Source organism: Physella acuta, unplaced genomic scaffold (genome assembly GCF_028476545.2).
Source record: "Physella acuta isolate Inbredline_101_S28 unplaced genomic scaffold, ASM2847654v3 ptg000891l, whole genome shotgun sequence".
Taxonomy (NCBI): domain Eukaryota; kingdom Metazoa; phylum Mollusca; class Gastropoda; family Physidae; genus Physella; species Physella acuta.
Window position 1 is genome coordinate 381,976 of NW_026732408.1, and position 23,925 is coordinate 405,900.

Genomic DNA, 23,925 nt, shown 5'->3' on the forward strand with positions numbered 1-23,925 from the left:
ACTTGCAGAATAAAAGAAAATGCTATGGAAAAAAATGTTAAATAATTATATGCTTTTAAATGCACTGAAAATAAGAAAACAAAGAAAACGGCATTCTTTAATAAAAGTGCTGGTCGCTAAAATATGTAAAAAATCTTTGCTTTAAACCCAATCAGTAGCTTGGGCAAGAAAGTAAGGAAACGGTTGACTGTCGCAGGCCAGATGACAAACTAACGCAATTATTACATCTTCCCTTTTATTATTGAATTTAGCAATTTAAAAAAAAAATATTTTCAATGGTTAAAAATAGAAACTCTTGCATTTTCATCGGAGATAATTATGTTTTTTTCGAAAGCTTTACCGCAATCACTGCATTAGAATGTGGTTAAAATGAAGTTACAAGATTTGCTAAAAACCCACAAACAAAGCAGACATTGTGAATTAAATAAAAACTGATAAAAAATAAATGCATCCTGACGAAAAGGAAATAGATCTATGTTCTGCTAGCATTAAAACGGCAGTTTTTCTAGCGAGCCATATTAAAAATACAAGCCAATAAAGTAGTCACAAGCTACCCCGTAATGATGACACCAATGTCCTTAACGATTCTTCTTTACTTGGATACAAAAAAAAACAACACTCTGAGTAGAATGTGCCATAACTTAATCAACTAAACACGAGTAGACAAATATTTTATGAATCATCATGTTGATCTTTGGCATTATTGGACTTGCATAAATGTAAGCTACACTAATAGTTGTCACATATTCTAATGAATCCAAAACTAAGCATCAATTTGAACATTTCGCACCAATGTATACAAACTGAGAGCGGAAGTGAGATTTGCACCAAATTGAGAGCGGATGAAAGCTTCATTGTTTACCTTTTCTCTTTACATCTGATTAAGCAAGAATACCGTGATAATAATTTATTTTCTGTTTGAAATCTGTGCGAGAGAAAGGTAATCCTCAGCATCAGAAATGTAGCTAAAAGGGGATGGGTTAAGGAGGGGATGTGAGTAGGAACAGATGAGCTCCTGTTTTTAATTTTCTTTAAGAAAATCACGCGGTTTCCAAAAAGAGAATAGATCTAGAACAAGGAATTTAAAATTAAAACACGATGGTCAGGGATAAATAGGCAAACATAATGAGCTTGACTAGGGGCGCCCTCTTCGGGACATTTTCTGTAACCCTAATGGCTTATAAAGACATTCCTCAGTACAATAAGGAAAACATCGATACTTGTTGTTAATATAGACATTCATCTGTACCAAGAGGCATAGCAAGGGTGGGGGTGGGGCGGGGGACTGGACATATGTCCCTGGGCGTCGACCTTAGGGGGCGCCAAAATTGGTTGGAAAAACAAATTGAAAGTTTGAGGGGGGGGGGGTGCACATCGAACGTTTGTCCCCGGGCGCAGGGAAGGGTCGCTACGCCTCTGATCTGTACTATAAAGTTAACATCTCTACCTGTAGTTAATAAAGACATTCATCTGTTACAAAGTTAACATATATACCTGTATTTCCCGATCTTACATTCTGTGTTGATAAATTCCTGTTGGTTAATAACTGTGCCCGTTTTCGCTATCTCGGGGAACATGACGAAGCATGTTATTCATTGCTTACCTAGCCACAGAATGACCATTATTCTGTAATGTTCTGTTCTTCTAATTTTCTGTAATGTTCTGTTCTGGGGTTGATCCTTGTTCTGTTCTATTTTTTCGGTAATATTCGACTTTATTTTCTTCTGTTCTGTTCGCAGGTGTTTGTGTATGTTCTTGTGTGTGTTCATGCCTTTGTATGTGTGATGGGGTCCGGGAGATTATTGTGATAGGGGAACTACGAAGATGGTCTTGTAGCTATGGCAACAGTTTGGTGTTTTTCTGGCTACAGCACAGTCATCGTAACTTATCGTTAACTGACAGAAATCTTCACAAGATACACTAGTGAGATAAAGAAACTAACCTTGTAGCAAAAATGGGATTCGTTATTAAATCCATATCATCCTGTATTGTCGAAAGAATTTTAAATTTAACTTTGTTACTTTAATGATTTTGGTGGGGGCGTATAATAAAATGAGTTCCTCCTATCGCACAGCAATTATTTCATCCGTTTGACCACCAGTCCAGTATGGACATCGAGGAGCGTATGGGCTTCTTCTTCACAGGTAATGTTTACATGACCATCACCTGCCTGGACATGCTCTTCTCCGTGGCTGGAATCTTCCTTAACATCATCGTTATCATCACCTTCGTCAAAATCTACGGCGTCAAGAAGTTCCAGGTCAGAACATGGCTAGACTTTTTGTTTAAACCACACATATCGTACATGATGGGAACAATGAAAGTTTATAAAAGATCAACGATGATCAGGGGTGGGCTGGCTGTGTTCAAGGGGCCCAGGAAATTTTAAAAGGGTCCCCTATACAAGATTACAATTTTCACTGTGCATTTTTTTCTCTCTCAATGGCTGATGATCGTCCTCAGTTTGATGGAGATTTACGCGACAATTTAAATAATCAAAGTATTAATTGGTCTAGTATTAAAATCAAAGTATTAATTGGTCTAGTATTAAAATCAAAGTATTAATTGGTCTAGTATTAGAATCAAAATATTAATTGGTCTAGTATTAAAATCAAAATATTAATTGGTCTAGTATTAAAATCAAAGTATTAATTGGTCTAGTATTAAAATCAAAATATTAATTGGCCTAGTATTAAAATCAAAGTATTAATTGGCCTAGTATTAAAATCAAAGTATTAATTGGTCTAGTATTAAAATCAAAGTATTAATTGGCCTACTATTAAAATCAAAGTATTAATTGGCCTACTATTAAAATCAAAGTATTAATTGGCCTAGTATTAAAATCAAAGTATTAATTGGCCTACTATTAAAATCAAAGTATTAATTGGCCTACTATTAAAATCAAAGTATTAATTGGCCTAGTATTAAAATCAAAGTATTAATTGGCCTAGTATTAAAATCAAAGTATTAATTGGCCTAGTATTAAAATCAAAGTATTAATTGGCCTACTATTAAAATCAAAGTATTAATTGGCCTACTATTAAAATCAAAGTATTAATTGGCCTAGTATTAAAATCAAAGTATTAATTGGCCTAGTATTAAAATCAAAGTATTAATTGGCCTAGTATTAAAATCAAAGTATTAATTGGCCTACTATTAAAATCAAAGTATTAATTGGCCTAGTATTAAAATCAAAGTATTAATTGGCCTAGTATTAAAATCAAAGTATTAATTGGCCTAGTATTAAAATCAAAGTATTAATTGGCCTAGTATTAAAATCAAAGTATTAATTGGCCTAGTAAAACACCGGGCCAGTCCAACCCTGATCATGATCAAATATTTGAGGTTTGGCGATATCATGGGGATACAATGTTAAGATAAAGGTAGTCTTACTGGGGGGTGGGGGTAGGTGGTGGGGGGATACAATGTTACGATAAAGGTAGCCTTACTGGGGGAGGGGGATACAATGTTAAGATAAAGGTAGCCTTACTGGGGGATACAATGTTAAGATAAAGGTAGCCTTACTGGGGGATACAATGTTAAGATAAAGGTAGCCTTACTGGGGGATACAATGTTAAGATAAAGGTAGCCTTACTGGTGGGATACAATGTTAAGATAAAGGTAGCCTTACTGGGGGATACAATGTTAAGATAAAGGTAGCCTTACTGGTGGGATACAATGTTAAGATAAAGGTAGCCTTACTGGTGGGATAAAATGTTAAGATAAAGGTAGCCTTACTGGGGGATACACTGTTAAGATAAAGGTAGCCTTACTGGGGGATACAATGTTAAGATAAAGGTAGCCTTACTGGGGGATACAATGTTAAGATAAAGGTAGCCTTACTGGGGGATACAATGTTAAGATAAAGGTAGCCTTACTGGGGGATACAATGTTAAGATAAAGGTAGCCTTACTGGGGGATACAATGTTAAGATAAAGGTAGCCTTACTGGTGGGATACAATGTTAAGATAAAGGTAGCCTTACTGGGGGATACAATGTTAAGATAAAGGTAGCCTTACTGGTGGGATACAATGTTAAGATAAAGGTAGCCTTACTGGTGGGATACAATGTTAAGATAAAGGTAGCTTTACTGGGGGATACACTGTTAAGATAAAGGTAGCCTTACTGGGGGATACAATGTTAAGATAAAGGTAGCCTTACTGGGGGGTACAATGTTAAGATAAAGGTAGCCTTACTGGGGGATACAATGTTAAGATAAAGGTAGCCTTACTGGTGGGATACAATGTTAAGATAAAGGTAGCCTTACTGGGGGATACAATGTTAAGATAAAGGTAGCCTTACAGGGGGATACAATGTTAATATAAAGGTAGCCTTACTGGGGGATACAATGTTAATATAAAGGTAACCTTACTGGGGGATACAATGTTAAGTTAAAGGTAGCCTTACTGGGGGATACAATGTTAAGATAAAGGTAGCCTTACTGGGGGATACAATGTTAAGATAAAGGTAGCCTTACTGGGGGATACAATGTTAAGATAAAGGTAGCCTTACTGGGGGATACAATGTTAAGATAAAGGTAGCCTTACTGGGGGATACAATGTTAAGATAAAGGTAGCCTTACTGGTGGGATACAATGTTAAGATAAAAATAGCCTTACTGGTGGGATACAATGTTAAGATAAAGATAGCCTTACTGGGGGATACAATGTTAAGATAAAGGTAGCCTTACTGGTGGGATACAATGTTAAGATAAAGGTAGCCTTACTGGTGGGATACAATGTTAAGATAAAGGTAGCTTTACTGGGGGATACACTGTTAAGATAAAGGTAGCCTTACTGGGGGATACAATGTTAAGATAAAGGTAGCCTTACTGGGGGGTACAATGTTAAGATAAAGGTAGCCTTACTGGGGGATACAATGTTAAGATAAAGGTAGCCTTACTGGTGGGATACAATGTTAAGATAAAGGTAGCTTTACTGGGGGATACACTGTTAAGATAAAGGTAGCCTTACTGGGGGATTCACTGTTAAGATAAAGGTAGCTTTACTGGGGGATACAATGTTAAGATAAAGGTAGCCTTACAGGGGGATACAATGTTAATATAAAGGTAGCCTTACTGGGGGATACAATGTTAATATAAAGGTAACCTTACTGGGGGATACAATGTTAAGTTAAAGGTAGCCTTACTGGGGGATACAATGTTAAGATAAAGGTAGCCTTACTGGGGGATACAATGTTAAGATAAAGGTAGCCTTACTGGGGGATACAATGTTAAGATAAAGGTAGCCTTACTGGGGGATACAATGTTAAGATAAAGGTAGCCTTACTGGGGGATACAATGTTAAGATAAAGGTAGCCTTACTGGTGGGATACAATGTTAAGATAAAAATAGCCTTACTGGTGGGATACAATGTTAAGATAAAGGTAGCCTTACTGGGGGATACAATGTTAAGATAAAGGTAGCCTTACTGGTGGGATACAATGTTAAGATAAAGGTAGCCTTACTGGTGGGATACAATGTTAAGATAAAGGTAGCTTTACTGGGGGATACACTGTTAAGATAAAGGTAGCCTTACTGGGGGATACAATGTTAAGATAAAGGTAGCCTTACTGGGGGGTACAATGTTAAGATAAAGGTAGCCTTACTGGGGGATACAATGTTAAGATAAAGGTAGCCTTACTGGTGGGATACAATGTTAAGATAAAGGTAGCTTTACTGGGGGATACACTGTTAAGATAAAGGTAGCCTTACTGGGGGATACAATGTTAAGATAAAGGTAGCCTTACTGGGGGATACAATGTTAAGATAAAGGTAGCCTTACTGGGGGATACAATGTTAAGATAAAGGTAGCCTTACTGGTGGGATACAATGTTAAGATAAAGGTAGCCTTACTGGGGGATACACTGTTAAGATAAAGGTAGCCTTACTGGGGGATACAATGTTAAGATAAAGGTAGCCTTACTGGTGGGATACACTGTTAAGATAAAGGTAGCCTTACTGGTGGGATACAATGTTAAGATAAAGGTAGCTTTACTGGGGGATACAATGTTAAGATAAAGGTAGCCTTACTGGTGGGATACAATGTTAAGATAAAGGTAGCCTTACTGGGGGATACACTGTTAAGATAAAGGTAGCCTTACTGGGGGATACAATGTTAAGATAAAGGTAGCCTTACTGGGGGATACAATGTTAAGATAAAGGTAGCCTTACTGGGGGATACAATGTTAAGATAAAGGTAGCCTTACTGGGGGATACAATGTTAAGATAAAGGTAGCCTTACTGGTGGGATACAATGTTAAGATAAAGGTAGCCTTACTGGGGGATACAATGTTAAGATAAAGGTAGCCTTACTGGTGGGATACAATGTTAAGATAAAGGTAGCCTTACTGGTGGGATACAATGTTAAGATAAAGGTAGCTTTACTGGGGGATACACTGTTAAGATAAAGGTAGCCTTACTGGGGGATACAATGTTAAGATAAAGGTAGCCTTACTGGGGGATACAATGTTAAGATAAAGGTAGCCTTACTGGGGGATACAATGTTAAGATAAAGGTAGCCTTACTGGTGGGATACAATGTTAAGATAAAGGTAGCCTTACTGGTGGGATACAATGTTAAGATAAAGGTAGCTTTACTGGGGGATACACTGTTAAGATAAAGGTAGCCTTACTGGGGGATACAATGTTAAGATAAAGGTAGCCTTACTGGGGGATACAATGTTAAGATAAAGGTAGCCTTACTGGGGGATACAATGTTAAGATAAAGGTAGCCTTACTGGTGGGATACAATGTTAAGATAAAGGTAGCCTTACTGGGGGATACACTGTTAAGATAAAGGTAGCCTTACTGGGGGATACACTGTTAAGATAAAGGTAGCTTTACTGGGGGATACAATGTTAAGATAAAGGTAGCCTTACAGGGGGATACAATGTTAATATAAAGGTAGCCTTACTGGGGGATACAATGTTAATATAAAGGTAACCTTACTGGGGGATACAATGTTAAGATAAAGGTAGCCTTACTGGGGGATACAATGTTAAGATAAAGGTAGCCTTACTGGGGGGTACAATGTTAAGATAAAGGTAGCCTTACTGGGGGATACAATGTTAAGATAAAGGTAGCCTTACTGGGGGATACAATGTTAAGATAAAGGTAGCCTTACTGGGGGTACAATGTTAAGATAAAGGTAGCCTTACTGGGGGATACACTGTTAAGATAAAGGTAGCCGTACTGGGGGATACAATGTTAAGATAAAGGTAGCCTTACTGGGGGATACAATGGTAAGATAATGGTAGCCTTACTGGGGGATACAATGTTAAGATAAAGGTAGCCTTACTGGGGGATACAATGTTAAGATAAAGGTAGCCTTACTGGGGGATACAATGTTAAGATAAAGGTAGCCTTACTGGGGGTACAATGTTAAGATAAAGGTAGCCTTACTGGGGGATACACTGTTAAGATAAAGGTAGCCTTACTGGGGGATACAATGTTAAGATAAAGGTAGCCTTACTGGGGATACAATGTTAAGATAAAGGTAGCCTTACTGGGGGTACAATGTTAAGATAAAGGTAGCCTTACTGGGGGATACACTGTTAAGATAAAGGTAGCCTTACTGGGGGATATAATGTTAAGATAAAGGTAGCCTTACTGGGGGATACAATGTTAATATAAAGGTAGCCTTACTGGGGGATACAATGTTAAGATAAAGGTAGCCTTACTGGGGGATACAATGTTAAGATAAAGGTAGCCTTACTGGGGGATACAATGTTAAGATAAAGGTAGCCTTACTGGGGGATACAATGTTAAGATAAAGGTAGCCTTACTGGTGGGATACAATGTTAAGATAAAGATAGCCTTACTGGGGGATACACTGTTAAGATAAAGGTAGCCTTACTGGGGGATACAATGTTAAGATAAAGGTAGCCTTACTGAGGGATACACTGTTAAGATAAAGGTAGCCTTACTGGGGGATACACTGTTAAGATAACGGTAGCTTTACTGGGGGATACAATGTTAAGATAAAGGTAGCCTTTCAGGGGGATACAATGTTAATATAAAGGTAGCCTTACTGGGGGATACAATGTTAATATAAAGGTAACCTTACTGGGGGATACAATGTTAAGATAAAGGTAGCCTTACTGGGGGATACAATGTTAAGATAAAGGTAGCCTTACTGGGGGATACAATGTTAAGATAAAGGTAGCCTTACTGGTGGGATACAATGTTAAGATAAAGGTAGCCTTACTGGTGGGATACAATGTTAAGATAAGGTAGCCTTACTGGGGGATACAATGTTAAGATAAAGGTAGCCTTACTGGTGGGATACAATGTTAAGATAAAGGTAGCCTTACTGGTGGGATACAATGTTAAGATAAAGGTAGCTTTACTGGGGGATACACTGTTAAGATAAAGGTAGCCTTACTGGGGGATACAATGTTAAGATAAAGGTAGCCTTACTGGGGGGTACAATGTTAAGATAAAGGTAGCCTTACTGGGGGATACAATGTTAAGATAAAGGTAGCCTTACTGGTGGGATACAATGTTAAGATAAAGGTAGCCTTACTGGTGGGATACAATGTTAAGATAAAGGTAGCTTTACTGGGGGATACACTGTTAAGATAAAGGTAGCCTTACTGGGGGATACAATGTTAAGATAAAGGTAGCCTTACTGGGGGATACAATGTTAAGATAAAGGTAGCCTTACTGGGGGATACAATGTTAAGATAAAGGTAGCCTTACTGGGGGATACACTGTTAAGATAAAGGTAGCCTTACTGGGGGATACAATGTTAAGATAAAGGTAGCCTTACTGAGGGATACACTGTTAAGATAAAGGTAGCCTTACTGCGGGATACACTGTTAAGATAAAGGTAGCTTTACTGGGGGATACAATGTTAAGATAAAGGTAGCCTTACTGAGGGATACACTGTTAAGATAAAGGTAGCCTTACTGCGGGATACACTGTTAAGATAAAGGTAGCTTTACTGGGGGATACAATGTTAAGATAAAGGTAGCCTTACAGGGGGATACAATGTTAATATAAAGGTAGCCTTACTGGGGGATACAATGTTAATATAAAGGTAACCTTACTGGTGGATACAATGTTAAGATAAAGGTAGCCTTACTGGGGGATACAATGTTAAGATAAAGGTAGCCTTACTGGGGGGTACAATGTTAAGATAAAGGTAGCCTTACTGGGGGATACAATGTTAAGATAAAGGTAGCCTTACTGGGGGATACAATGTTAAGATAAAGGTAGCCTTACTGGGGGATACAATGTTAAGATAAAGGTAGCCTTACTGGGGGATACAATGTTAAGATAAAGGTAGCCTTACTGGGGGATACAATGTTAAGATAAAGGTAGCCTTACTGTGGGTACAATGTTAAGATAAAGGTAGCCTTACTGGGGGATACAATGTTAAGATAAAGGTAGCCTTACTGGGGGATACACTGTTAAGATAAAGGTAGCCTTACTGGGGGATACAATGTTAAGATAAAGGTAGCCTTACTGAGGGATACACTGTTAAGATAAAGGTAGCCTTACTGCGGGATACACTGTTAAGATAAAGGTAGCTTTACTGGGGGATACAATGTTAAGATAAAGGTAGCCTTACTGAGGGATACACTGTTAAGATAAAGGTAGCTTTACTGCGGGATACACTGTTAAGATAAAGGTAGCTTTACTGGGGGATACAATGTTAAGATAAAGGTAGCCTTACAGGGGGATACAATGTTAATATAAAGGTAGCCTTACTGGGGGATACAATGTTAATATAAAGGTAACCTTACTGGTGGATACAATGTTAAGATAAAGGTAGCCTTACTGGGGGATACAATGTTAAGATAAAGGTAGCCTTACTGGGGGGTACAATGTTAAGATAAAGGTAGCCTTACTGGGGGATACAATGTTAAGATAAAGGTAGCCTTACTGGGGGATACAATGTTAAGATAAAGGTAGCCTTACTGGGGGTACAATGTTAAGATAAAGGTAGCCTTACTGGGGGATACACTGTTAAGATAAAGGTAGCCTTACTGGGGGATACAATGTTAAGATAAAGGTAGCCTTACTGGGGGATACAATGTTAAGATAAAGGTAGCCTTACTGGGGGATACAATGTTAAGATAAAGGTAGCCTTACTGGGGGATACAATGTTAAGATAAAGGTAGCCTTACTGGGGGATACAATGTTAAGATAAAGGTAGCCTTACTGTGGGTACAATGTTAAGATAAAGGTAGCCTTACTGGGGGATACACTGTTAAGATAAAGGTAGCCTTACTGGGGGATACAATGTTAAGATAAAGGTAGCCTTACTGGGGGATACACTGTTAAGATAAAGGTAGCCTTACTGGGGGATACACTGTTAAGATAAAGGTAGCTTTACTGGGGGATACAATGTTAAGATAAAGGTAGCCTTACAGGGGGATACAATGTTAATATAAAGGTAGCCTTACTGGGGGATACAATGTTAATATAAAGGTAACCTTACTGGGGGATACAATGTTAAGATAAAGGTAGCCTTACTGGGGGATACAATGTTAAGATAAAGGTAGCCTTACTGGGGGGTACAATGTTAAGATAAAGGTAGCCTTACTGGGGGATACAATGTTAAGATAAAGGTAGCCTTACTGGGGGATACAATGTTAAGATAAAGGTAGCCTTACTGGGGGTACAATGTTAAGATAAAGGTAGCTTACAGGGGGATACACTGTTAAGATAAAGGTAGCCTTACTGGGGGATACAATGTTAAGATAAAGGTAGCCTTACTGGGGGATACAATGTTAAGATAAAGGTAGCCTTACTGGGGGGTACAATGTTAAGATAAAGGTAGCCTTACTGGGGGATACAATGTTAAGATAAAGGTAGCCTTACTGGGGGATACAATGTTAAGATAAAGGTAGCCTTACTGGGGGTACAATGTTAAGATAAAGGTAGCCTTACTGGGGGATACACTGTTAAGATAAAGGTAGCCTTACTGGGGGATACAATGTTAAGATAAAGGTAACTTTACTAAAGCCTTTTCTATTGAGCACGACAATCTCCTGCTGTGTTGTTAGTTTTGTGTTGGCAAAATGTCTGTCTGTGTCCACAGAGTGTCTTGTGGGTCAACATGTCTCTGTCTTTGATTGTCCAGTGTCTGGTCATCTATTTCTCGGCGCTGGGCACGTACGTCCACCAACTCAGCGACAGCGCCACAGATTGTGGGTGAGTTATGGTGTCTGTCGTCTAATTATTCTGTGTGAGTTATGGTGTCTGTCTTCTGATTATTCTGGGTGAGTTATGGTGTCTGTCTTCTAATTATTCTGGGTGAGTTATGGTGTCTGTCTTCTGATTATTCTGGGTGAGTTATGGTGTCTGTCTTCTGATTATTCTGGGTGAGTTATGGTCTGTGTGTCTTCTGATTATTCTGGGTGAGTTATGGTGTCTGTCTTCTAATTATTCTGGGTCAGTTATGGTGTCTGTCTTCTGATTATTCTGGGTGAGTTATGGTCTGTGTGTCTTCTGATTATTCTGGGTGAGTTATGGTGTCTGTCTTCTAATTATTCTGGGTCAGTTATGGTGTCTGTCTTCTGATTATTCTGGGTGAGTTATGGTCTGTGTGTCTTCTGATTATTCTGGGTGAGTTATGGTGTCTGTCTTCTAATTATTCTGGGTCAGTTATGGTGTCTGTCTTCTGATTATTCTGGGTGAGTTATGGTCTGTGTGTCTTCTGATTATTCTGGGTGAGTTATGGTCTGTGTGTCTTCTGATTATTCTGGGTGAGTTATGGTGTCTGTCTTCTAATTATTCTGGGTGAGTTATGGTCGGTGTCTTCTAATTATTCTGGGTGAGTTATGGTGTCTGTCTTCTAATTTTTCTAATGACACAGTTGTCAAAATTTCTCCCATAGAACTATTATTGTCTCCCTTGGATATGTTTCTCTTGATAGCAATAGGCAGCTGTTTTCTTGTTTAACTTGTCTGGTACAAATATTAGGCAGTGAGACAACCATACTGACATACATGAAGCACTTGAAGTCATCTAATTGTTTCTAAACCTGAGACAACCAGACTGGCAAACATGAAGCGCTTGATGTCATCTAATTGTTTCTAAACCTGAGACAACCAGAAGCACTTGAAGTCATCTAATTGTTTCTAAACCTGAGACAACCAGAAGCACTTGAAGTCATCTAATTGTTTCTAAACCTGAGACAACCAGACTGGCATACATGAAGCACTTAAAGTCATCTAATTGTTTCTAATCCCAAGACAGCCAGACTGACAAATAGAAATTTCAGGGTATAACACCAGCAGTAAAATCTCAATGATCAACTTACAGGATGAGACATTTTCTTCCAATCACCATGGACCAGGTGTTTATGGGATGTTATTTGGTTTTGTTGTTGGAGAGAATTTCTGCAGTTCACTTCCAGGCATTTCACAGGTTAGTCTAGCCGTCTAGCCGTCTAGCCGTCTAGCCGTCTAGCCGTCTAGCCGATTGTTAGAAAAAAGTCACAGGAAAAAAACACAGGGAAAAAAAACACAGAAAAAAGTCACAGGAAAAAAGTCACAGGAAACACAGTCACAAATATATATTTGCATGAAATTTGTTAATACTTTAATGTATTCAATATTTAGAGAGTGCAAATTAACTTAGGATTAATTAAATGTAATTTAATGTGTGCAGGTTGTATACGCATAGTGATTTTATAATTCATCTAAAAATATTTAGTATGAAGTATGTAGATTGCAATTATGTTAAACATGAGATTAATAGCATTTAATAGAATGCTCAAAAGTCCTCGGTTTTCATCGTGTTTTTTTTAAATACCAACCTTAACTTACCGTGAAATGGTAAGTTCATCTGACTTGCTGCCCTCAACTCATGGCAACAATAATTATGTTTAGTTCAACCACCTTTACTGCCCACATTAATCATGCTCATTACATAACAAAACTAAGGATCAAAACAGAAAGCCGACAAGGTTCACAGGCTGTCATTGATGCAAAACGTCAACGTCTTTTTTTCTGTGTTTTTTTTTCCCTGTGACTTTTTTCCGTTCACCGTCTAGCCACCTAGATGTGTACAGATAAGTCTATCCACCTAGCTGTGTACAGGTAAGTCTATCCACCTAGCCGTGTACAGGTAAGTCTATCCACCTAGTTGTGTACAGGTAAGTCGATCCACCTAGTTGTGTACAGGTAAGTCTATCCACCTAGCTGTGTACAGGTAAGTCTATCCACCATATCTGTGTACAGATAAGTCTATCCACCTAGCTGTGTACAGGTAAGTCTATCCACCTAGCTGTGTACAGGTAAGTCTATCCACCTAGCTGTGTACAGGTAAGTCTATCCACCTAGCTGTGTACATGTAAGTCTATCCACCTAGCTGTGTACAGATAAGTCTATCCACCTAGCTGTGTACAGGTAAGTCTATCCACCTAGCTGTGTACAGGTAAGTCTATCCACCTAGCTGTGTACAGGTAAGTCTATCCACCTAGCTGTGTACAGATAAGTCTATCCACCTAGCTGTGTACAGGTAAGTCTATCCACCTAGCTGTGTACAGGTAAGTCTATCCACCTAGCTGTGTACATGTAAGTCTATCCACCTAGCTGTGTACAGATAAGTCTATCCACCTAGCTGTGTACAGGTAAGTCTATCCACCTAGCTGTGTACAGGTAAGTCTATCCACCTAGCTGTGTACAGGTAAGTCTATCCACCTAGCTGTGTACAGGTAAGTCTATCCACCTAGCTGTGTACAGGTAAGTCTATCCACCTAGCTGTGTACAGGTAAGTCTATCCACCTAGCTGTGTACAGATACGTCTATCCACCTAGCTGTGTACAGATACGTCTATCCACCTAGCTGTGTACAGGTAAGCCTATCCACCTAGCTGTGTACAGGTAAGTCTATCCACCTAGCTGTGTACAGGTAAGTCTATCCACCTAGCTGTGTACAGGTAAGTCTATCCACCTAGCTGTGTACAGGTATGTCTATCCACCGAGCTGTGTACAGGTAAGTCTATCCACCTAGCTGTGTACAGGTAAGTCTATCCACCTAGCTGTGTACAGGTAAGTCTATCCACCTAGTTGTGTACAGGTAAGTCTATCCACCTAGCTGTGTACAGGTAAGTCTATCCACCTAGCTGTGTACAGGTATGTCTATCCACCTAGCTGTGTACAGGTAAGTCTATCCACCTAGCTGTGTACATGTAAGTCTATCCACCTAGCTGTGTACAGGTAAGTCTATCCACCTAGCTGTGTACAGGTAAGTCTATCCACCTAGCTGTGTACATGTAAGTCTATCCACCTAGCTGTGTACAGGTAAGTCTATCCACCTAGCTGTGTACAGGTAAGTCTATCCACCTAGCTGTGTACAGGTAAGTCTATCCACCTAGCTGTGTACAGGTAAGTCTATCCACCTAGCTGTGTACAGGTAAGTCTATCCACCTAGCTGTGTACAGGTAAGTCCATCCACCATATCTGTGTACAGATAAGTCTATCCACCTAGCTGTGTACAGGTAAGTCTATCCACCTAGCTGTGTACAGGTAAGTCTATCCACCTAGCTGTGTACAGGTAAGTCTATCCACCTAGCTGTGTACAGATAAGTCTATCCACCTAGCTGTGTACAGGTAAGTCTATCCACCTAGCTGTGTACAGGTAAGTCTATCCACCTAGCTGTGTACATGTAAGTCTATCCACCTAGCTGTGTACAGATAAGTCTATCCACCTAGCTGTGTACAGGTAAGTCTATCCACCTAGCTGTGTACAGGTAAGTCTATCCACCTAGCTGTGTACAGGTAAGTCTATCCACCTAGCTGTGTACAGGTAAGTCTATCCACCTAGCTGTGTACAGGTAAGTCTATCCACCTAGCTGTGTACAGATACGTCTATCCACCTAGCTGTGTACAGATACGTCTATCCACCTAGCTGTGTACAGGTAAGTCTATCCACCTAGCTGTGTACAGGTAAGTCTATCCACCTAGCTGTGTACAGGTAAGTCTATCCACCTAGCTGTGTACAGGTAAGTCTATCCACCTAGCTGTGTACAGGTAAGTCTATCCACCTAGCTGTGTACAGGTAAGTCCATCCACCATATCTGTGTACAGATAAGTCTATCCACCTAGCTGTGTACAGGTAAGTCTATCCACCTAGCTGTGTACAGGTAAGTCTATCCACCTAGCTGTGTACAGGTAAGTCTATCCACCTAGCTGTGTACAGATAAGTCTATCCACCTAGCTGTGTACAGGTAAGTCTATCCACCTAGCTGTGTACAGGTAAGTCTATCCACCTAGCTGTGTACATGTAAGTCTATCCACCTAGCTGTGTACAGATAAGTCTATCCACCTAGCTGTGTACAGGTAAGTCTATCCACCTAGCTGTGTACAGGTAAGTCTATCCACCTAGCTGTGTACAGGTAAGTCTATCCACCTAGCTGTGTACAGGTAAGTCTATCCACCTAGCTGTGTACAGGTAAGTCTATCCACCTAGCTGTGTACAGATACGTCTATCCACCTAGCTGTGTACAGATACGTCTATCCACCTAGCTGTGTACAGGTAAGTCTATCCACCTAGCTGTGTACAGGTAAGTCTATCCACCTAGCTGTGTACAGGTAAGTCTATCCACCTAGCTGTGTACAGGTAAGTCTATCCACCTAGCTGTGTACAGGTATGTCTATCCACCGAGCTGTGTACAGGTAAGTCTATCCACCTAGCTGTGTACAGGTAAGTCTATCCACCTAGCTGTGTACAGGTAAGTCTATCCACCTAGTTGTGTACAGGTAAGTCTATCCACCTAGCTGTGTACAGGTAAGTCTATCCACCTAGCTGTGTACAGGTATGTCTATCCACCTAGCTGTGTACAGGTAAGTCTATCCACCTAGCTGTGTACAGGTAAGTCTATCCACCTAGCTGTGTACAGGTAAGTCTATCCACCTAGCTGTGTACAGGTAAGTCTATCCACCTAGCTGTGTACAGGTAAGTATCCACCTAGCTGTGTACATGTAAGTCTATCCACCTAGCTGTGTACAGGTAAGTCTATCCACCTAGCTGTGTACAGGTAAGTCTATCCACCTAGCTGTGTACAGGTAAGTCTATCCACCTAGCTGTGTACAGGTATGTCTATCCACCTAGCTGTGTACAGGTAAGTCTATCCACCTAGCTGTGTACAGATAAGTCTATCCACCTAGCTGTGTACAGGTAAGTCTATCCACCTAGCTGTGTACAGGTAAGTCTATCCACCTAGCTGTGTACATGTAAGTCTATCCACCTAGCTGTGTACAGGTATGTCTATCCACCTAGCTGTGTACAGGTAAGTCTATCCACCTAGCTGTGTACAGGTAAGTCTATCCACCTAGCTGTGTACAGGTAAGTCTATCCACCTAGCTGTGTACATGTAAGTCTATCCACCTACCTGTGTACAGGTAAGTCTATCCACCTAGCTGTGTACATGTAAGTCTATCCACCTAGCTGTGTACAGGTAAGTCTATCCACCTAGTATAAAGTTAAATCTACCCACGCAGAAAGATCAGGTTGGACACCACAAAGACAAAATGGTTTCGACTCGATTAGACTTTTTTCTAATAAAATAAAATGTAGAAACTAAAGTCCAGTAATGTAATACCTTATTATTTGAACGAACATAGTTCATCGACACTTTTTTATTTCTACTTTCAGTTTGATCCCAAGGATCGATACTTTGATGGTTTTGTACGGTTGGTCGTACGGCTTTTATTTTCTATTTTTAAACTACTTCGAAGTCTTGAGTTACAAGTCACGTACGTATCAGTTGATCAATTGTCTTTGGTCTGATTGATGTCACGTACGTAGCAGTTGATCAATTGTGTTGGTCTAATTGATTTTTTCGTTTCTCTCTTCCAGTATTTTGTATCATATCGTCCGACAATATTTTCTGGGCGCCATGTTAGTATGGTGTCAGAGATGTATATTTGAGAAGACAAAGTCTCGTTTTCATTTGCTATTATTTGGTCGGTCTTTTGAAATTTACATCAACTTTAAGAAATCAGAAACAACTCTAATCAGCTTTCTATACTGGGATCCTAATATGATATTCTGCACTTTCCATCTGAATTATATTGGAGCAGTAATATAAGAATATACGCATTAAATACAGTACGGAATTATTTTATCTTTCCAACCGAATATTCTTCAATTCATAGAAACTTAAATGTCATTTGTAACTAATTTTCATAGAGTTGACGGAAGTTTTAAAAAATAATAATTTAAAAGCATGTCTATATCCCAAGGTGACATTCCTGGTAATGTTATATAAGTAGGCTAAATTCGAGAAAGTTTAGGGGAGATCACTCCCGCTTTATTTTGCCAGACCAATAACGACAACCCATCAAAATAAAACACGATTGCCTTGGTTATCTTCCTTTGATAGCTCTGGCTAGACAGAGTCAACTAGTTCTGTTCCACTGTTGTAGTTCCACCAGCAGCCGAATGTGTTCCCCTACAGACAAGTTTTACATTTTATGCTGGACAGATTCAACTCATTCTATCTATTATAACAGCAAACAGAAATTTGAGTTTTCACATTTGGTTAAATACAACAGAAAAAGGAACCTGGATCTGAAAGGATTTTCCCAAATTAAGAGTTGTTTTAGAGAACTCCCCTGGTGACTGTGATGTAGAGTGGAGAGTTTTTGTTTTGTTTGTGTTAAATGGTAAATGGGACCCTAGCATTAAGCGACACTGACAGCTGGTTTGTTGCTACTATAGCAATGGTTAGGGTCAAGGTCAAGCTTGTTGCCACTATACTGACGTCACTTACGTCTAAGTTAATTTTTGGTTCTAGTAAAGTCTGGTAGTTTTTCTGTTGGTCTGAGTGGGGTCAGTTTTTATTGTTATATCCTGGAAAGGTCAGCTGTTGTTATATCCTGGTAAGGTCAGCTGTTGTTATGTAACAAGTGGCCATAATCTCTACTGTAAACAAGTGGCCATAATCTCTACTGTAAACAAGTGGCCATGATGTCTACTTTATCTGTTGTCTGTTGTCTGATTCCAGCCTTCAAATGTGTGACACCGTTTCTGGATCAGCTGCCTCAAGAACCCATCTCCTTCTTCATCTACGTCTCTCTCGTGTTCGCTACAGCTCTCTCCATCATTAGCGAAGTGCTGCGGGTCCCCCAGGGGATGAGTAAAGTGGAGAAGATGAGGCAGGAGATAGAGACCAGGGGGACATCCGTTGTCCTGGCTGTGGGTGAGCTCATGTGCAGGGGAGCCTTGCACTTAATGCGGGCAGATATTCACAATAAGTCTCAACACAGCAGCATTACAAAGTCAGCCTCAACACATAATCTTATTAAAGTCAGCTGAAACCACAACGTCAGCCTCAGTAAATAATCTTTTAAAAGTCATCCTTCACAAATCCCGTAAAAAGCGTGTCGTGTTTTAACGAGTCTCTGAACTATCGACCTTCCTTCTCTCCTCTAGGCGTCGCCTTCATTGTACTGGCAACACCACGACAAAGTTTGGCCATGGTTTTCTGGTCCAATGCCATCGATGTGCTCTCCTACCAGGTAGGTTGATGGTAGGTTGGTGGTAGGTAGTGGTAGGTTGGTGGTAGGTTGGTGGTAGATGCTCTAGATCTAAGTCTCTTATCTAGGTGCACTTCAATAGGTTATAGGTTCGAATTCATAATTTTGTCATATCAAATTGGGTGTTCTTTAAATGTCATGTACTAATACATGTGTTCTCTAAAAGTCATGTACTATTGCAGGTGTTCTTTAAATGTCATGCACTATTGCAGGTGTTTTGTAAATGCCATGTACTATTTCAAATGTTCTGTAAATGTCATTACTATTACAGGTGTCTCTAAATGTCATGTACTATTGGAGATGTTCTCTAAATGTCATGTACTATTGCAGGTGTCTCTAAATGTCATATACTATTGAAGGTGCCTCTATATGCCATATACTATTGCAGATGTTCTCTAAATGCCATGTACTATTGCAGGTGTCTCTAAATGTCATGTACTATTGAAGGTGCCTCTATATGCCATATACTATTGCAGATGTTCTCTAAATGCCATGTACTATTGCAGGTGTCTCTAAATGTCATGTACTATTGCAGGTGTCTCTAAATGTCATGTACTATTGAAGGTGCCTCTATATGCCATATACTATTGCAGATGTTCTCTAAATGCCATGTTCTATTGCAGGTGTACTCTAAATGTCATGTACTATTGAAGGTGCCTCTATATGCCATATACTATTGCAGATGTTCTCTAAATGCCATGTTCTATCGCAGGTGTCTCTAAATGTCATATACTATTGAAGGTGCCTCTATATGCCATATACTATTGCAGATGTTCTCTAAATGCCATGTTCTATCGCAGGTGTCTCTAAATGTCATATACTATTGAAGGTGCCTCTATATGCCATATACTATTGCAGATGTTCTCTAAATGCCATGTTCTATTGCAGGTGTTCTCTAAATGCCATGTATTATTGCAGGTGTTCTCTAAAAGCCATGTACTATTGCAGATGTTCTCTAAATGCCATGTACTATTGCAGATGTTCTCTAAATGCCATGTTCTATTGCAGGTGTCTCTAAATGTCATATACTATTGAAGGTGCCTCTATATGCCATATACTATTGCAGATGTTCTCTAAATGCCATGTTCTATTGCAGGTGTACTCTAAATGTCATGTACTATTGAAGGTGCCTCTATATGCCATATACTATTGCAGATGTTCTCTAAATGCCATGTTCTATTGCAGGTGTACTCTAAATGTCATGTACTATTGAAGGTGCCTCTATATGCCATATACTATTGCAGATGTTCTCTAAATGCCATGTACCATAGCATGTGTTCTCTAAATGCCATGTACTATTGCAGGTGTACTCTAAATGCCATGTTCTATTGCAGATGTTCTCTAAATGCCATGTACTATTGCAGGTGTTCTCTAAATGCCATGTTCTATTGCAGATGTTCTCTAAATGCCATGTACTATTGCAGGTGTACTCTAAAATCACCAGCATGATAGCTCGCCTCTATGTTTTAGTGCCATTTTTCTCCCTGCTCGTACGCCCAGAGTTCAGGAGTGCCATCAAAGCCTTTCTCACCTGCAGCTCGCTGGAGCCGTTAAAAAGGAAGATCAGAGGACAGGTAAACATTTGTATACTGGTGACACCTGTTGTATACCTTCACACTGGTGACACCTGTTGTATACCTTCATACTGGTGACACATGTTGTATACCTTCATACTGGTGACACCTGGTTTACACCTTCATACTGGGGACACCTGTTGTATACCTTCATACTGGTGACACCTGTTGTATAGCTTCATACTGGTGACACCTGTTGTATACCTTCATACTGGTGACACCTGTTGTATAGCTTCATACTGGTGACACCTGTTGTATACCTTCATACTGGTGACACCTGGTGACACCTGGTTTACACCTTCATACTGGTGACACCTGTTGTATACCTTCATACTGGTGACACCTGGTTTATACATTCATACTGGTGACACCTGTTGTATACCTTCATACTGGTAACACCTGTTTTATACTTTCATACTGGTAACACCTGTTGTATACCTTCATACTGGTGACACCTGGTTTACACCTTCATACTGGTGACACCTATGGCATACCTTGATATTGATGGCACCCAGTGTTTCTTCCAGACTTTTTTCTCCGGGGGGGGGGGGGGCACTTGAAATCTTCGGGGGGGGGGGCGGTAAACTTTCTTCGGGGGGGGGCGGACACTGTTGAAAGTATATATTTTCTATATAAATTATATAAATTTCATTTCGTTCGGGGGGGGGGGGGGGCGGTAAAAAATTTTCGGGGGGGCTTTGCCCCCCCGAAGAGATGCCTGGAAGAAACTCTGATGGCACCTATGGTAAAACTCTATTTAAACTAATACCTACATTTCATGTAGTAACTATAGCTTTTGTCTACACTTCTTATGTAAAACTATTACTCCTGCCATCGTCATATATTAAATGACTACTTTTGCCACACTTCACCTGTTAAACCCATGCCACTGCTTACACTCCATGTGTTCAACTATCACCACCACTCCATGTGTTCAACCATCACCACCACTCCACGCCACGCACCATCTCTACCTGACCTTTGAACCTGACCAGGAGAACTACATCATGACGGTTCAGAAGATGGTGGACGTAGAGAGGAAGTTGATCGTGGACAAGATACGGAGTCGCATCGCCAGCACAAAGCCGTCAACCACGGCACTACGAGACAGGACATCGGCCATGCACATGGAGCCTAGGGCCAGAGAGGACTTTTCTTACCTACACGAGGATTCCAGGAGTATTAAGTCGACCTATATTTAGGCACAGTGGTGGATAGGCCGAGTCGTGTTTAGACTCAGTGGTGTTTAGGTTCAGTGGTCTTTAAACTAAGCAATGTTTATGTATTCTGAAATTGATTGACCTGTACGAATTACATATAAAAACTGGTTTATTTATTTTTAACGACACTAATACGATCTGGTATTGTATGATCTATCATCTGTAGATGTTAAAATCCACAAGTCAGGCCGCGGTACCCAAGCAAACACACACACACACACACATACATATACACACACATCAGCTTTATTGATGCTTTAAATTTAGTGATCCCATTTATTTGAAGACAATATTGAGGTTAAAAATGAATTTCAAAACTTCAATGTTTTTTTTTGTTATATTATTTTAAGTATCAGTAATTTTTTTATAATGAGTACTAAAACGGATAAAACAATTTAGCCATTGTCTCGTAGCATTGTTAATAAAAAAATCAAGACGTCTCCTATTACGTACATTAAAGTCTCATATTTTAAAACGATACAGCACGATGTTTGAAAGAAATGACAGTGATCGCTCGTCAAGTGAATTTAATTCCTCCAGTAACGATGCTTGTACGTCAATGTCCTGGTTTATACACAGCAATTGTCTCTACTTAAATTAATTGTAATGTCATTAACTTGCTCCAGCTACACAACAATGACAGGCCAGTTGGTTTTGTTTCATGTTTTTGTTACATGTTTTTGTTACATGTTTTTGTTACATGATGTTTTTGTTACATTTTTTGTTACATGTTTTTGTTACATGTTTTTGTTACATGTTTTTGTTACACGTTTTTGTCACACGTTTTTGTTACATGTTTTTGTTACATGGTTTTGTTACATGTTTTTGTTACATGTTTTTGTTACATGTTTTTGTTACATGTTTTCGTTACATGGTTTGTTACATGTTTTTGTTACATGTTTATGTAACATGTTTGAATGCGAAAAATGTGTATAAAAGTCAAATAAAAAGAGAATGTATAGAAATCAACTGGTGGTGTAGAGAGAATGTGTAGCTTGAAGTGATTCAACTGAATTTAACCCACCGTCTCATTTCTAGGCGGACCAGGGTTGGTGCTGGTCACGTGATCTGTGAGTTGGCGTCTGTAGATTAGATTAGAGAAGACTGACCAATACTGACCTAGAGAGGTTAAACGACATTCAGACGTCTGAAGACTAATGGGATTTCCACGAGTTTTTGACCTGACAACACGTGCACTGACCACGGCCGTCTGGCAGTCGGAACTCGATTTAAACTTTGGGGAGTATACAGTTATATATATATATATATATATATATATATATATATATATATATATATATATATATATATATATATATGTATATATGTATATATGTATATATGTATATATATATGTATATATGTATATATATGTATATATGTATATATATGTATATATGTATATATATGTATATATGTATATATATGTATATATATATATATATGTATATATGTATATATATGTATATATATATATATGTATATATATATATATGTATATATATATATGTATATATATATATATGTATATATATATATATATATATATAAACATACGTGTGTGCGTACACACACATACACGTGAGGTTGTGTGTGCATGGGTTTCCAGTACTTGAGGCATCAATCTCGACACATTTAAGAATTTAAGTTTTTTATTAAGCATAAATCGAAAGATCGTATGATTGTGCACAATGGCTAAGAATGTAATGGACGATTATCGAGAAATAATCGCGTGAACAAAGCGCCAATCATTTCTCGCACAACACTAATTACCTCGGCCATTTCCGTCATTTCCGCCAGTTTGTTATCTGTTATTAATGCTTTTGTAGGAATAATAGGACACTAATTACTTGTTTTTTTTTCATTAAGCTAGAAATGCATAGCCTACTTAAGTTTAATACATTCACCAGTAAATGTGCATACACGTGAAGATTATAAAAGAAAATAGAATCTTTAAAGAATGTCTTTTAATGTAAAAGACAGTTTAGGTAATTAATAGTGAGAATGTGTGTCTGGTGAGCATGTAGTATATTGACTGGGTAGGATCGTCACACGGTCAATTATCAAGAGGCAAGTGGGATATTACGATACCAACTTGCTTTTAATACATAGATTAGTAGCCTGATGTTACCAGACATTTCAATGTACAGTCTGACTGAAGTCGGACGTTACCAGACATATCAATGTCTGTCATAAGGTAAACATTTATGCTTACACTATACTTGTATTATACAGTCACCAACATGCTCTTAGATCACCATGTTAAAAGCCTAAGACAATAGCCGAGCAGCCAATCCAATCAATGCACCAAACCAACTTAAAACATGGCGACTTATCACGTTACCGATGTGGCATGAGGATACTATCACAAAATTAATATAATATTAACAGCCTAGGCCTACCGCTACTTAATTTGATTATTTTATTTGTACAGTATTTATAACTATTGCATTTTAGGTACCCCTGTATTTTAAAATCTTGAAGCGATGTCTAGAAACAAACAGCCGCCATGTTTTTTGTCATCAATGGGAATCATGTTTGAAACGATTAATTTAGTTCGAAAATGTATATCTCTCTGGCTAACGAGATTTCACATTTTAGCGAGAGAGACCGAGACTTACAAGCCTTAATAT

General features: G+C 39.0%; 1 protein-coding gene across 2 annotated transcripts; it reads left to right on the plus strand.

Moving 5' to 3' along the window:
• The first annotated feature begins 698 nt into the window (after positions 1 to 698).
• On the plus strand, positions 699 to 21,762 carry LOC131952839 (uncharacterized). 2 transcript variants are annotated; one of them, XM_059315728.1, is made up of 9 exons: positions 699 to 940; positions 2,075 to 2,260; positions 11,050 to 11,162; positions 12,276 to 12,380; positions 16,613 to 16,713; positions 17,967 to 18,161; positions 18,395 to 18,480; positions 19,923 to 20,072; positions 21,068 to 21,762. In XM_059315728.1, exons 2-9 carry the CDS (start codon positions 2,108 to 2,110, stop codon positions 21,272 to 21,274), a joined length of 1,110 nt encoding a protein of 369 aa, XP_059171711.1. In that variant the 5' UTR covers positions 699 to 940; positions 2,075 to 2,107; the 3' UTR covers positions 21,275 to 21,762. The 2 variants fall into 2 exon arrangements, with proteins under 2 accessions (XP_059171711.1, XP_059171712.1); XM_059315729.1 differs by lacking the exon at positions 2,075 to 2,260.
• The last annotated feature ends 2,163 nt before the right edge of the window (positions 21,763 to 23,925 follow it).

Coding starts and splice junctions, on each gene's coding strand:
- LOC131952839 (XM_059315728.1), top strand. CDS start 2,108: ATGGACATCGAGGAGCGTATGGGCTTCTTCTTCACAGGTAATGTTTAC. Junction 16,714..17,966: donor AGTCTTGAGTTACAAGTCAC/GTACGTATCAGT, acceptor GTCTGATTCCAG/CCTTCAAATGTGTGACACCG. Junction 18,162..18,394: donor ATCCGTTGTCCTGGCTGTGG/GTGAGCTCATGT, acceptor TCTCTCCTCTAG/GCGTCGCCTTCATTGTACTG.